This window comes from Nomascus leucogenys, chromosome 5 (assembly GCF_006542625.1).
Source record: "Nomascus leucogenys isolate Asia chromosome 5, Asia_NLE_v1, whole genome shotgun sequence".
Taxonomy (NCBI): Eukaryota; Metazoa; Chordata; class Mammalia; order Primates; family Hylobatidae; genus Nomascus; species Nomascus leucogenys.
In genome coordinates, this window is record NC_044385.1 from 59241886 (window position 1) to 59256337 (window position 14452).

Here is a 14452-nt window from a genome sequence, read left to right on the forward strand (position 1 = left end):
TTTATTCAGTGTCCTAAAAATCTGAATCTTCCCCATTGCTTTGCTTTATTCCCATTTCAGTGAATCTCAGATCTGTATCTCCAGCCCACCGCCTCCCTTGAATGGCAGATAAATATATTTCCAACTAGTTACAAGCACTATCACGAATTTCAAACTCAGGAAGGCTTAAATTTATTATCTTACTCTCCTGTTTCCCCGAACTTTCCCGAAATTTTCTTCTTTCCCGCCCTTGTGAATCCCTTCCATTTCTCAGTTAAAGGACAGCACCATCCACCCACCTCTCCCAAAGCCGAGCTTTGTATTAATCCTCATTGACCAAAACCCTCCTGAAATATGAAACTGAAACAAAGCCCTGAACCCTCCGGCTGATCTTGGAAGAGAAACCCCGCCAGAGGCCGGGTCGCGCTCTCCACCTGGCGGACCCGATTCCAGGCGTGTTCTGGCTAAGGTCCCTGCTTGGGAGGCTGCGCTCGCCTGGTGCGGGGCGGGGTTCCGGCGCAGTGGCGCCCGCCCAGCCCCGGGGGCAGGGAGAGCCCAGAATACGGAAGAACCAGAGCGAGGAGCGCGGAATCGGGGAGCGCGGGCAGCCGGCTGGTTCCTCTGGCAGGTGCGTGGGCGCCGCGGGGTGGGCGGCTGCCAAAAGTCCCTGTAGTCCTGGCCAAGAAGTGGCCCGCGTGCTCTGCGCGGCGCCTTCTCCGCCAGTGGCTGCGCCCTTGTCCTGCGCGGCGTCGGCGCTGTGGGCCTGACGGCGCTGTGAGGCGCTGGGGTGGACGAGCTAGTGCAGCCAGCGCCCTCGGGGAGGGATGTTGCAGTCGTTCGGCTCTGTCCCGCGGCGCAGCCCCGGTGACGAGAAACCGGGTGTGGTGGGGGGCGCCCACTGGAGCTGACACACGAAGTCTCCGGACCCCGTGCGGTGCGGTTCGCAGTAGAATGCGGTGTTTCTTGTTTCCAGTATGCCAAACGGCCTTCTTTCCTAAAGTTAGGTTTCAAATGGTGCAAAAGTAAGGTGGCTTGGTGAGTAATCAGGAAGTACCATCTGACCTCGTGAGTCATTGGGAACACCGTGATAGAAACAATGTGTTTGTTGAGGTCCAAAGTTGAAAACCTCTAACTCGGTTAAGTAATTCCTGCTGGGAGGGCCGAATGGTTCACCCAGGGATCGAGTTGGTAGATCTCAGCTTCTAGAAAACCAAGGCGCTGCTAAATACTCAAGCCCAAGCACTTTCGATTCTGGACTGCTGAATGACAACAATTACATGACAATATCCAAGCACAGTGCTATGATAAAGGGGAAATTCGCCCTGAGTATGTGCGTGTTGCAGATTCTTTCATTACATCCGACTTGATCATTTATTAAGTAAACATTAGGTCCTGTTTGTGTGCGTAGAGCTACTGTATGTCATGTAGGAGTGAAATAAAAGTAGTACCTTTGTTGTTTAGGGGTTTAATAATCCCATTAGGGAGGTGCATTACTGATGCCATTTGAGTCCAAAATGCAAATAGTGTCAGAAGGCTTTTCTGTAATCCTGGGCTTTAATGGATGCGTGAAAAGAGTTTTTAGTAAGCAAGCTTTTATTGAATGCCCGCTGATCTTAGCGTGTGGTGACTCACACACTTCGGAAGGCGGAGGCTGTAGAATCAAGACTGCCCAGAAAGGCACTCCTCAGGGTTCTCCGAGAGGAAGAAGTGCCAGTGATAAAGACAAAGACCTGTGAAGCAGGAAGCCACTTGATTCCACCTACACCAATGGTTTATGGATAGAGCAGCTAGGAGTTTGTGAGGAGGCGTGCTGAAGGTTTCTTAGGAACCGGGGCTGTACCCTGCGGTCTTTGGATGGAAGACACTCTGAATGTTATTTTGGGAAGAAGCTAGGAAGGGGGACAGGCTGGAGTGACTTTGCAGATTTGCCTTAGAGAATAACCAGCCCCTAGCTGGGTGTCTGCCACATCTCATATGTACGTAATCAGCGCTGATGAAAACATGAACTAACTCTGTGTTTAGAGGACACTTTCAAACAAGGAAGAACTGGTGGTGCATGTCGGTTAGGTGCTGTTAACCCAGAAGAGGCCTGGCATTTTAGAGAGACTAGAGATGAATCTGTGGAAAGAGAGAAGTCAAGGCCAGACTTGAGATTTCACGAAACCCAAAGTGCGCCTTTCCATACCTCCCACGCAGCCGTGGGTGCTAAGAACAGACCGCAGATTTATGTTTAAAATGTTTTTACTCTGGGCCGGGCGTGGCAGCTCACACCTGTAACCCCAGCACTCTGGGAGGCTGAGGCAGGAGGATCACTTGAGCCCAGGACTTTGTGACCAGCCTGGGCAACATAGTAAGACCCTGTCTCTACCAAAATTAGCTGGGCATGGTGGTGCAGGCCTGTAGTCCCAGCTACTAAGGAGGCCGGGGTGAAAGGATTGCTGGGAGGGAGGTCGAGGTTGCAGTGAGCTGTGACAGTGACCGCACCACTGCACTCCAGCCTGGAGTGCCAGACCCTGTCTCAAATAAAATAAAATGTTTATACTTTGATTTCACAACTATGTGTATGTACTTAATGCCACTGAACTATACACTTAAAATGGTTAAGATGGTAAATTTTATCTTCTGCATATTTTACCACAATTTTTAAAAGGCTAAAAAATGTTTATACTCCTTGATTCAGTAATTCCATTTCTGGCCATCAACTCTAGGGAAACTATGACAGAGATGTGGCCAAAAAATATATGTACAAGCATTTCAATTAAAGTATTTCTAATAGTGAAATCTTTTAAGTAACCAAGTATCTGATGACTTGGGGAAGGATGAAATAAACGCAAAGCTTATGTAACCACTCAAAACACCTTCAAAGAATATTTAGTGACATGGGGAGGATATCACTAAAAGCTAAATAAACTGTGAAAGTGAAAGTCCTATTTAAAAAGTAAAGAGCAACTGGCTATAACATTAAATATAGAATATTAATAATTTAGAAAATACAATGATACAAGAAAGAATAATACCAAAAAAATTAAAATATCAACAGTGGGGGCCAGGTGCGGCAGCTCATGCCTGTAATCCTAGCACTTTGGGAGGCAGAGGCGGGCAGATCACTTGAGCTCAGGAATTCGAGACTAGCCTGGCCAACATGGTGAAATCCCATCTCTACTAAAAATACAAAAATTAGCTGGGCGTGGTGGTGTGTGCCTGTAGTCCCAGCTACTTGGAGGCTGAGGCACGAGAATTACTTGAACCTGGGAGGCAGAAGGTTGCAGTGAGCTGAGATCGTGCCACTGCACTCCAGCCTGGGTGACAGAGCAAGACTGGCCCAAAAAACAAACAAAAATCAACAGTGGGGTTATTTCTGGATGGAGGGATCAGGTGCTTTTTTAAAAACAACTTTATTGACCTATAATATGTATGTAACTATTATGTATCCAAAAAATACTATTTAAAAAATGTATTGGGGTACAACTTACATACATTAAATTCACTCATTTTAATTGTACAATTCAATAATTTTCTCTTTTTTTTTTTTGAGATAGGGTCTCTGTCACCCAGGCTAGAGTGCAGTGGCATAATCACAGCTCACTGCAGCCTTGACCTCCCAGGCTCAAGTGATCCTCCCACCTAAGTCTCCTGAGTAGCTGGGACCATAGGCATGTACCACCTTGCCCAGCTAAGTTTTGTATTTTTTGTAGAGATAAAGTTTCGCCATGTTGGCCAGGCTGCTCTCAAATTCCTGGGCTCAGGCGATTTGCTCCACTTGGTCTCCCAAAGTGCTAGGGTTACAGGCATGAGCCACATTGCCTGGCCCAATTCAATAATTTTTAATAATTTACCAAGTTGTGCACCATCACTGCAGTCTAGTTTTGAGCATTTCCATCATTTTAGGTGCTTTTTATTTTTTCTTCATAGTGATTAACTTTTAACACAAAAAAATTGTTCAAACTTTGGTTCAGTACTTATAGTTGGGTATTATTTTCTAAGATGATTGTTGGAGATGGAAACAAGGATTTGCACATAAGGATGTTCATCATAGCTTTTTATGATACCAAAAATTAGAAATGATTTAATTTTCCAACAAAACTCATTTATGGTCCATATCTGATAGTCTCTATTAAAAATGTTTTCCAATAATATTTAATGACAAAATGCTAAAGATGCTGACTGATAACAGCGGGATAGGTAGTGTGATTTCAATTTTGATAAAAAATACAGTCTGCGGCTGGGCGCGGTGGCTCATACCTGTAATCCCAGCACTTTGGGAGGCTAAGGTGTGCAGATCACCTGAGGTCGGGAGTTTGAGACCAGCCTGGCCAACATGGTGAAACCCCATCTCTACTAAAAATACAAAAATTAGCCAGGCATGGTGGCAGGCACCTATAATCCCAGCTACTCGGGAGGCTGATGCAGGAGAATCATTTGAACCCGGGAGGCGGAGGCTGCCATGCGCCGAGGTCTCGCCACTGCACTTCCGCCTAAGTAACAAAAGCGAAACTGTCTCAAAAAACAAAGTGTTATAATAGACCTAGAAAAAAGCCCAGAAGAAAAATGCAAAACAAGATGCTAACATAGCCCTAGGTTTTGAGATTTTTTTGTTTTGTTCTGTTTTTTTTTTTTTCTGTTATACAATTCTGTATTTTTCAAATTTTCAACAGTGACCATGAGTCACTTTTCCAGGAAACATGTTTTAAACAGGTCAGAGGATTTAACACATCCAGGACCCATCCGAAGGTGGACTTGAGCAGCCAACTCCATGTCAGCCAACCTTGGTCAGCATAAGTGGGGGTGCAATATCACGTAGAGGCTGTCCTGGAAATTATTAAAGAGTCATTAAAGGCTTTTAGTGTTTTTTTGTGTGTTGTTTTTAATTGTCAGAGATTACGACTAGCATAGATTAACCTAAATAGTGTGGTGTAATCTCTTTTATGGTACCCCTCATTTCATCCCTCCTATCTATGCACAGATGCTAATTATTGAATGTAAGAGGCAGTCAACAAATGAAACTTTTACATGCTAATGTTGTGGAAAGGCAGAATTACATCAAGAGACTTCAGTTTAACCGGACCTCAAAAGAAAGATTAAAAAAATATTGAATCCCTAATGTGTTCATTCATTGTGTCCTGGATGGGGGATACAGCATGAGGCGAGGAAGGGCTGGGGGTCCCAGGGATAAAAACTATAATATATAACGGCATGTATCAAGACTTGAAGGACCAGACTGTGGGCTTCTTCCTCCTGAAGACAAAGCCAGTGTGGCCAGGAGGGAATGAGATAGCTGTTGGCCTTGAACCATGATAAGCAATTTGTATTTTATTTGAAATGTAATTTAAAAACAAAAACCAAGATTCCTGAAGCTGCAGTGTGGAGAAGAGATTGAACACAGGCGCAACAGGAGTGGGAGCCAGTCAGGATGCGAGGGCATGGGCCAGGGTGGCAGCAGGAGGGACAAGTTCTATAGATTGGGGCTGTATCAGGGGCTGTGATGGAAGAGATACAGCTGGCAGAAGGAGGTGGGGGTGCAGGGAGTCAAGAATAGCACCCAGTGGTTGTCTCCAGCCAAGGGGGAGAGGGAGGCCTAGGCTGGGGACGTCGCGCCTCTGTGGTGCCAAGGAGACCCAGAGGTGAGGTGTCAGGGAGGCAGTGGCATTGTGTCCTCAATTGAGAGCCCAGGGAATTGGTACCACCATCCAACACACACAGGGCAAAGGTACTGAGAGGTGACAGCCTGCAGGCAGCCCTCGCTCGCTCTCGGCGCCCACTCTGGCCATGCTTGAGGAGCCCTTCAGCCGCCGCTGCACTGTGGGAGCCATTTTCTAGGCTGGCCATTTTCTAGCCGGCTCCCTCAGCTTGCGGGGAGGTGTGGAGGGAGCGGCGCGGGACGGAACCCGGGCTGCGCGCGGCACTTGCGGGCCAGCGCGAGTTCCGGTTGGGCGTGGGCTGGGCGGTCCCCGCACTCTGAGCAGCCCGCTGGCCCCGCCGCCCCGCCGCCCCGCCGGCCCCGGGCAGTGAGGGGCTTAGCACCCGGGCCAGCAGCTGCGGAGAGTGTGCCGGGTCCCCCAGCAGTGCTGGCCCACCAGCGCTGCGCTAGATTTCTCGCGGAGCCTTAGCTGCCTCCCCGTGGGGCAGGGCTCGGGACCTGCAGCCCACCATGCCTCAGCCCCCCGCCGCCGTGGGCTCCTGCACAGCACGAGCCTCCCCCACGAGCGTGGCCGGCGCCCGGTCCCATCGACCGCCCAAGGGCTGAGGAGTGCTGGTGCAAGGCGCGGGACTGGCAGGCAGCTCCACCTGCGGCCCTGGTATGGGATCCATTGGGTGAAGCAAGCTGGGCTCCTGAATCTAGTGGGCACTTGGAGAACTTTATGACTAGCTAAGGGATTGTCAATACACCAGTCAGCACTCTGTCTAGCTCAAGGTTTGTAAACACACCAATCAGCACCCTGTGTCTAGCTCAAAGTTTGTAAATACACTAATCAGCACGCTGTGTGTAGCTCAAGGTTTGTAAATGCACCGATCAGTGCTCTGTGTCTAGCTAATCTAGTGGGGACTTGGAGAACTTTAGTGTCTAGCTCAGGGATTGTAAGCACACCAATCAGCATCCTGTCAGAGCAGACCAATCAGCGCTCTGTAAAATGGACCAATCAGCAGGATGTGGGTGGGGCCAGATAAGGGAATAAAAGCAGGCTGCCAGAGCCAGCAGTGGCAACTCGCTGGGGTCCTCTTCTCCACCGTGGGAGTTTTGTTTTTCACTCCTTGCGGTAAATCTTGTTGCTGCTTGCTGTTTGGATCCTCACTGCCTTTAAACCGCGAAGGTCTGCAGCTTCACTCCTGAAGCCAGCGAGACCACGAATCCACCGTGAGGAGTAAACAACTCCGGACAAACTCTGGATGCGCCGCCTTTAAGAACTGTAACGCTCACCGCGAGGGTCCGCGGCTTCTTGCTTGATGTCAGTGAGGCCAAGGAAGGAACAAACTCTGGATGCTCCGCCTTTAAGAACTGTAGCACTCACCACGGGGGTCTGGGCGGCTTCATTTTTGAAGTCAGTGAGACCAAGAACCCACAAATTCCGGACGCAGCACTAGGTAGGGCGGGGCCTCTGGCCTGTAGGAGTGGGAGGTAAAAGGGCAGGCAGAGTAAAGGAGAAATGCGGAGCCCAATCCCGGTGCAGGGCAGTGGGCTGTCAGCAACTCAGCTTAGTCCCAAGACGCGCGGGCCACGGCAGAGAGCCTCTCCTGCCTGCCCAAACTAACACAGGACCCGGAACCGCGATCCCCAAACTAATACAGGACTTTGGGAACTGCTATCGCCAAATGGCAGCTTACTTTGGGGGAGCCTGTTAGACGTGACTCCTTGCTTTTAAATAATTGACAAATACCAGTCTGGGCAACATGGCGAAACCCTGTCTTTACTAAAAATGCAAAAAATTAGCCGGGCGTGGTGGCGCGGGCCTGTAATCCCAGCTACTCGTAATCCCAGCTACTCGGGAGGCTGAGGCAGGAGAATTGCTTGAACCCAGCAATAGCACAAACTGCAACATTTTGTAAGCTCCCCGCTATTTTGCAGACTTTGGGCAAAGTGAAACATTTCTTGGGGGTTTGAGCGGTGAGAAACATCCTTCCTAACCACCTGACCGCAAGGCCAACAAAGGCTAATCTAAAGAAACTTCCCTCTCATGTCTTCTTGGGCAAACGTCCAAGGAACACCATGATGACATCCATCTGAATAAGGGCCAGAACCCTTATTCGGGGTTACAAATCAATACAAATCATGGGAACATCTTATCGATGTCTTGCGGGGCAACAAGCCATACTGCCCAGACCCCTCCCACCCATACCTATAAGTACCCCTAGCCTGTAAGACTTAGCAGTGGGCTGTGGCATTAGGCTGGTCCCCTACTTCTGTAGGTTTTATGGTGCACGTAAAGCCTGCATTTGCTGTCGAGCTGGCGCTCTCTCGCTCTGTCTCCTCTTTCTTTCTCCTCTGTGTGTGTGTGTGTGTGTGTGTGTCTTTAACCCTCACCTTCCCTTCCTGGAAGGCAGAGATTGCAGTGGGCAGAGATTACAGTGAGCTGAGATCTGCCACTGCACTCCAGCCTGGGCAACAGAGTGAGACCCTGTCTCAAAAAAAAAAAAAAAAAAAAAATCGGGGGTGTGCCAGGCGCAGTGGCTCATGCCTGTAATCCCACAATTTTGGGAGGCCAAGGTGGGCAGATCACTTGAGGTCAGGAGTTCAAGACCAGCCTGGCCAACATGGTAAAACCCCCAACTCTACTAAAAATACAAAAGTTAGCCAGGTGTCGTGGTGGCGCCTGTAATCTCAGCTACTTGAGAGACCGAGGCAGGAGAACCAATTGAATCCAGGAGGTGGAGGTTGCAGTGAGCCAAAATTGCACCAGTGCACTCCAGCCTGGGTGACAGCAAGATTCTGTCTCAAAAAAAAAAAATTTTACAAAATGGAAATTAAACCCAATTTTTCACCATATATGAATTTATTGTTAAATACACATTTCGACGCAAAATTGAGAATGCATTGTACAGTAAATGAATTAAATTAACCCAGGCTGGGTGTGGTGGCTCACACCTGTAATCCCAGCACTTTGGGAGGCTGGGTTTGAGCTCAGCCTGGTCAACATGGTGAAACCTTGTCTCTACTAAAAATATATAAAAATTAGCCACGTGTGGTGGGTGCGCGCATGTAGTCCCAGCTACTCGGGAGGCTGAGGCAGGAGGAGGCTGAGGCAGGGGAATCGCTTGAACCAGGGAGGCGGAGGTTGCAGTGAGCTGAGATCGCCCCACTGCACTCCAGCTTGGGTGACAGAGTGAGATTCTGTCTCCAAAAAAGAAAAAAAAAAAATTAACCCAAATGCAGAATATATATGTGTATACACACACATACATATTCCATTTAAACATAGTTGTATATTTTTATTATCAATTGTTCAGTTTTTCCCCAGAATGGCCTAATAGAATTCCACATAAAGAGTCTTTTTGAATGCATAGAATTATATATAAAAAAAACCCGTGGTTTCACTATCAAATAATGTTAATTTCTGATTTAGAAATAAACAGTTCCATGTTCTGGAGTCACACACTTGATCTGTAACTGAAATCTGTCATGTTTTTATTAAGAAGTATATTATGAGCCTGTAGAAAGGGATTTTTGGTGTTGTAATATCAACCATAAAAGCTAGAAACGATTCTTAAACCAACACACATATTGCAAGCTAGGATATTATTCAACTTTTGCAATGTTCAATTGATAACATGATTACAATATCTTTCTTAAGATAATGCCCAATTTTCCCACAGTTTGCTTGTATAACAATTCTAAATTCACTGTCATACTGACTTAAGAGAGAGTCCTTAAAACTTTTTTTCCTACAGGATGATGATGGGAATCTTTGCAAATTGTATCTTCTGTTTGAAAGTGAAGTACTTACCTCGGCAGCAGAAGAAAAAGCTACAAACTGACATTAAGGAAAATGGCGGAAAGTTTTCCTTTTCATTAAATCCTCAGGTATTTCCAAATGTCATAAACTACAGTATGATAAAACATGTGCATTCAGGGAACAGGGTCATGGTTAGAAGAGGAAACAGAGATTAGCAGCAGGAGAGAGTGAGTGAGCTACTCGAAGTTCATCAGGAGAGACTGTGACATGGCCCATTGGGAGGCTGGGCTCCGAGAGGCAGAGGTGGCCCAGCCTTGTCCTCTCCCTGTTTGTTGAACCGCAGGACAATCCTACATGTCCTGTGAAGCAGGATATTACTAGAGCACAGGAAAATATGAAAATAGAATTTCAGACCAGCCATATATATTCTTGAAGGAGAAAAGTCATAGTGCACAGGATTTGCAAAAAGCGCACTGTTGTCACTCACCAGTACGTCAATGCTGGGGTGATACACTGGTGAGCCAGGTTCCTGGGGGCAGAAAGAAAGACATGCAGTGCAGACTCATCTTCGCAGTGTAGCTTGTGCTGTTTGTTTTGTTCATTTAAAGGCTGCAGGAATTTACCTTCTGCCTCTTGAACTTGTAAGCCTGGCAGTTCAGAATAATAGGATTTTACAGCTGGATGAAATCTTAGAAATAATTCAATCTAACCTCCTCTTTTTTAAACCATCTCACTGTAAGAAGTAAAAATAGAAATCCAAAGGCTCTAGGTGCCAGACTGGCCTGCCCCAGTCCTCTGCTGTTCCCTCTGTTGACGAATTGATGAGCTGACTCAGCCTGCCCCTCCCTGGACCTCAGCCCTGGGGCTTGGCCATTGTGAGCCTCAGCTGTTCTGTGAAGCGTGTTCAACTCCAGCTGAATACCAGAAATGCAATGCCCTGTTTACTTCCAATTCAGGTAGAATTGTATATACTTCCCTTATACATCTTCCCACACTAAGCTGTCTCACCATCTCTGTGGACAGATGAGTAATTCGTGCCTGCTCTCCCTTCTCAGTTTGTCTTCTGCGTGGAGAACTGCCAACATGGTCTCTCCTTTTTAGAAACTCAGATACTGTGAGTGCAACCTTGTGGAAGTCAACGTACATAAACATGTGAAATGTGCATCCCAGCTACTGTAGATAATGAGGCAGCTCTATATGTAATGATGAGGAACAATCGCCAAGATACATTCAGTGGAAAGGCCGGCACGGAAGAGGCTGAGGAGCACGCTGCCATGTGTCTACGCATAGTGTAGCTCTAGCAGGATTCGTGAGGAGCAAGTGACAGCAGGTGCCTCTGCAGAGAGGAACTGGGGACAACAGTGGGGATGAAGTTAACATGTCATCATTATTTTATTTTTTAGATATTCTACAATGTGAATTTACTATTTATTAAAAAATAAATAAAATTGTAAGCTGGGCATGGTGGCTCATGCCTGTAAACCCAGCTGAGATGGGAGAATCACTTGAGGCTGAGAGTTCAAGACCAGCCTGGTCAACATAGCAAGACACTATCTCTACAAAAAAACAAGATTTTCTAAAATTACAAATCAAAATAAATAATGAATAACCTTTGAACCTCCCTTTCCACTACTAAGAAAATAATTGAACAAGTGCAGAAAGATGTGTACATGAGGAAAGTCATCACAGCACTGTTTACAATAATGAAAATTTAGAAATAACCTCTAGGGTTAATTATGGCACATTCATATCCATATTCTTTAAAAACAGTTGATCTTTAAAATGTTTATATAACTAGAAACATATTTATAGAGGTTTTTAGAAATTTGAGAAAGATTATCACAAACTACCTTAAAACAATACTTTTTAAGGGTGAAAATTACAGATACAAATAACTTATTTAAATGTTTTTCCTGATGCATAATGGATTGACTCTTTTTTTCCTTAGTGCACACATATAATCTTAGATAATGCTGATGTTCTGAGTCAGTACCAACTGAATTCTATCCAAAAGAACCACGTTCATATTGCAAACCCAGATTTTATATGGGAATCTATCAGAGAAAACAGACTCTTGGATGTAAAGAATTATGATCCTTATAAGCCCCTGGACATCACACCACCTCCTGATCAGAAGGCGAGCAGTCCTGGTAGGTATTTCATAGCAAGCATTTAATGTATCATAGGTGCCATAGTACACACTTGGGTTTGTCGAAGATATCATAGAGAATTGTCCAGAAATACTAAAAAAAAATTAGACTACTTATTACCTCAGAAAATGGACAGAAAAATAACAAAGGACAAAAGACTACTTTAGCAATAGAAACAGATTTCTTGATATCTAGCCTAGTAGGGTCAGATTCAAAATGGCCACAAAACACTGATCATCTCAGAAAACCTGACTGTGATTTTAACTAGGGGGAGGGGAAAGCCTTTGTGTTAAACAGTGATTACTACAACCTAATGACTGGAAATTTGATGACCACCATTTTGCTGAAGAAATTCTTTCCAAACAAAAGATTGTCTCCCCAAAAGAAACGTATTTTCTTTATAAGCCAAGATTTTATTTTGCAAACTGGCCAAGAAGAAAGCCTTTGGACATGAAAAATGCACTCCTCCTGAGTCATATAAAAAATCGCACAGTTCTGATAAATATTAACTTGCAGTAAGCACATGGTATGTGTTAGATACCGTAATGACTTGGCAGGGTGGAGCATCCTTAGATAATAGCCCAGAAATGCTGCTGCAGTCCTAGCACATGTCCCAGCAAATGATAGTTACAACAGAAATAGACAAAATAGTAGGCTCGTTTCACATTGAAAACATACTGTATGACAGCCAGCATAATTTATTCAGATTCCAAATTACTACAAATACACTGATGACCCTTGGAATCTTGACAGTATAATTAAAATTGGAAAGAAGTCCTCACATTGAGTTATTCCTATATATCACAATGCTCTAGATAGTGTTACTGTTTCTCTGTACAAAAAGTATGAAGCAAAAGCTCATGTAGAGCCCTTGACTTTCCCTCCTCTAAGCTAGAACATCTCCAGCTCCTTTGCTCGTGATGTGCCGACTCTCAGGAACTCATTCTGATCCTGTGCACTTTGTACTCTTCAAGAGGAAAGTGCCAATTGAAAATTGTATGGCTATCAATGAGTTTCAAATAATAACAGATGAGAATTCTCCTGATATGCCTATTAAAATAGAATTAGAGTATGTTCTCGCTATCTTATAAGGTTATACCTTCCTCTTATAATATACCTTCCTCTTTTCCCACTGGGCTATCCTTTGATCACCAAAATTATAACTAATTTAAGGATATATTTATGAATCTTAACAATTCCAGCACTTAGGTTAACTAATTATAATAAGTCTTTGGGCAGTAAACAAGTGTGCTGTTTGCTTTAATTCTAGAAGTGAAAACAGAAGATCTATGCCCGGACAATGCCACAGAGGAGGAAGACACTGTGGAACTCACGGAGTAATTTACTTCTTTCTGATTCCTGGGACTCTACAGAGTTTGTAAAATCTTGTGTGAACCTCAAGCACAGTATTAAAATTCTATTTGTAGACTTTTTCTTATTTTATTTTGCGTATCTAACTCTTAGGTGATTTTTTATTTGAGTCTTTTTCTTCAACTAGTATAGTGATCATTATTTTAAATTCTCAGTATTAAATGAGATTGGGTGCAATTATTAAATTGATTTTTAAAAAGAAAACCAGTGGTTTTTTTTTTTATTCTTTTTTAAAAAATAAAACCTATTTTCATCCCATTACTTTACTGAGCAGCCCTTAGAGTAAAGACAGTTTGTTAATTTTGCCTGATATTTTCAAAAACGGAAATAACAACAGCCTTCCTCAAATGGAGTATGGGCGTCTAAAGTTCTGTGTGGCTTCTTAAAGCATACCCAGAACATTGGGTTCATTAGGCATCGCATTCAATCTTGTTATATTTGTTAACAATAGTGTTTAAAGAGAAGAAAATCCAAAATGAAAAGTACAGATTATGAAAAGTCTGACTCCTTTATTTTAGAGAGGAATGGACTGTGGTCTGGAGAGGAGTGACATTAGCTTCTAAGAGTCAGATCCAAAGCAAACACAAGTAGCCCATCCCGAGTATGTGGCACACTTCTTTCTGCCTCTGCCACGTAGACACCATCTTCCAGTGCAGACGCTACAGTACTGGGTATCTGAGTTGGAGAATTATGCAGAGGAGGCATCCAGCTCATTTCAAATGATCTTTTAACAATTTCTGGAATAGCTAAGGAGGCCTTTTTTGTAAGGAATGTATTTTGTAAGGAATCTATCATGCATTTTGTAAAGATATACAAGAAAAAAATTATGAAATTCTGTTTAGCCTAAAATCCATTTAATGTTAAAATCTTAATTATACACTGTACAAATTTCAGGTTTGGTACAGAGCATGTTGAAATTCCTCATCTTCCTCAAGATTTTGAAGTTGCAAAATATAACACCTTGGAGAAAGTAAGAATCTGATTTCTAGTTAGCAAAAAAAAAAAAAAACCTGTTTGAATGTCTTCTGGGTGTTTTTCCTATTCGATCATTTTCTCATTGTTTCGAAAAATGCATATCCTGAATATCATATATTTCTTAAAATATGAGTTAATTTTATTTATATATTTATTTTTGTGGAGACAGAGTCTCACTATATTGCTGATCTCGAACTCCTGGGCTCAAGCCATCTACCCTCCTTAGCCTCCCAAAGTGCTAGGATTACAGGCATGAGCCTGCACGCAGACCTGATTTTTAGCAGTCAAGAAAATGTTTATGTTTAGAATTTAAAGTTTAAATTTTTAGTATTTATATTATAAAAGTAATGCATGCTCATAGCAAAAATTTTAAACAGTACAAAATATCAATATGGCATTAAACATAAAAGTGCTCTTCCCTGTTGCTAACAGTTTCTTATATTTGGAAAGGGAAGGTTTGACACTAAGTATTTACACTATTTTGCATTTCCATTCCTTTTGCATTAGAAATAAAAACAAAATCCTTTTTTTTTTTTTCCCCCACAAATGAAAATCAACACTAGTGTCTGGTGTGGCGTCACTTGCCTATAG

The 14452-nt window shown here is 44.0% G+C and overlaps 1 protein-coding gene across 1 annotated transcript in view; it reads left to right on the plus strand.

Annotated features, from left to right (window-relative positions):
* Positions 1 to 510: 510 nt before the first annotated feature.
* The window catches only part of PARP4 (poly(ADP-ribose) polymerase family member 4), a 98392-nt gene continuing 84450 nt past the window's right edge, over positions 511 to 14452 (plus strand). Inside the window, exons 1-5 of the mRNA XM_030813233.1 lie at positions 511 to 607; positions 9361 to 9493; positions 11314 to 11515; positions 12786 to 12852; positions 13781 to 13856. Coding sequence (XP_030669093.1) covers positions 9362 to 9493; positions 11314 to 11515; positions 12786 to 12852; positions 13781 to 13856 — 477 coding nt within the window. The 5' untranslated portion in view covers positions 511 to 607; position 9361. The remainder of the gene's footprint in view (positions 608 to 9360; positions 9494 to 11313; positions 11516 to 12785; positions 12853 to 13780; positions 13857 to 14452) is intronic.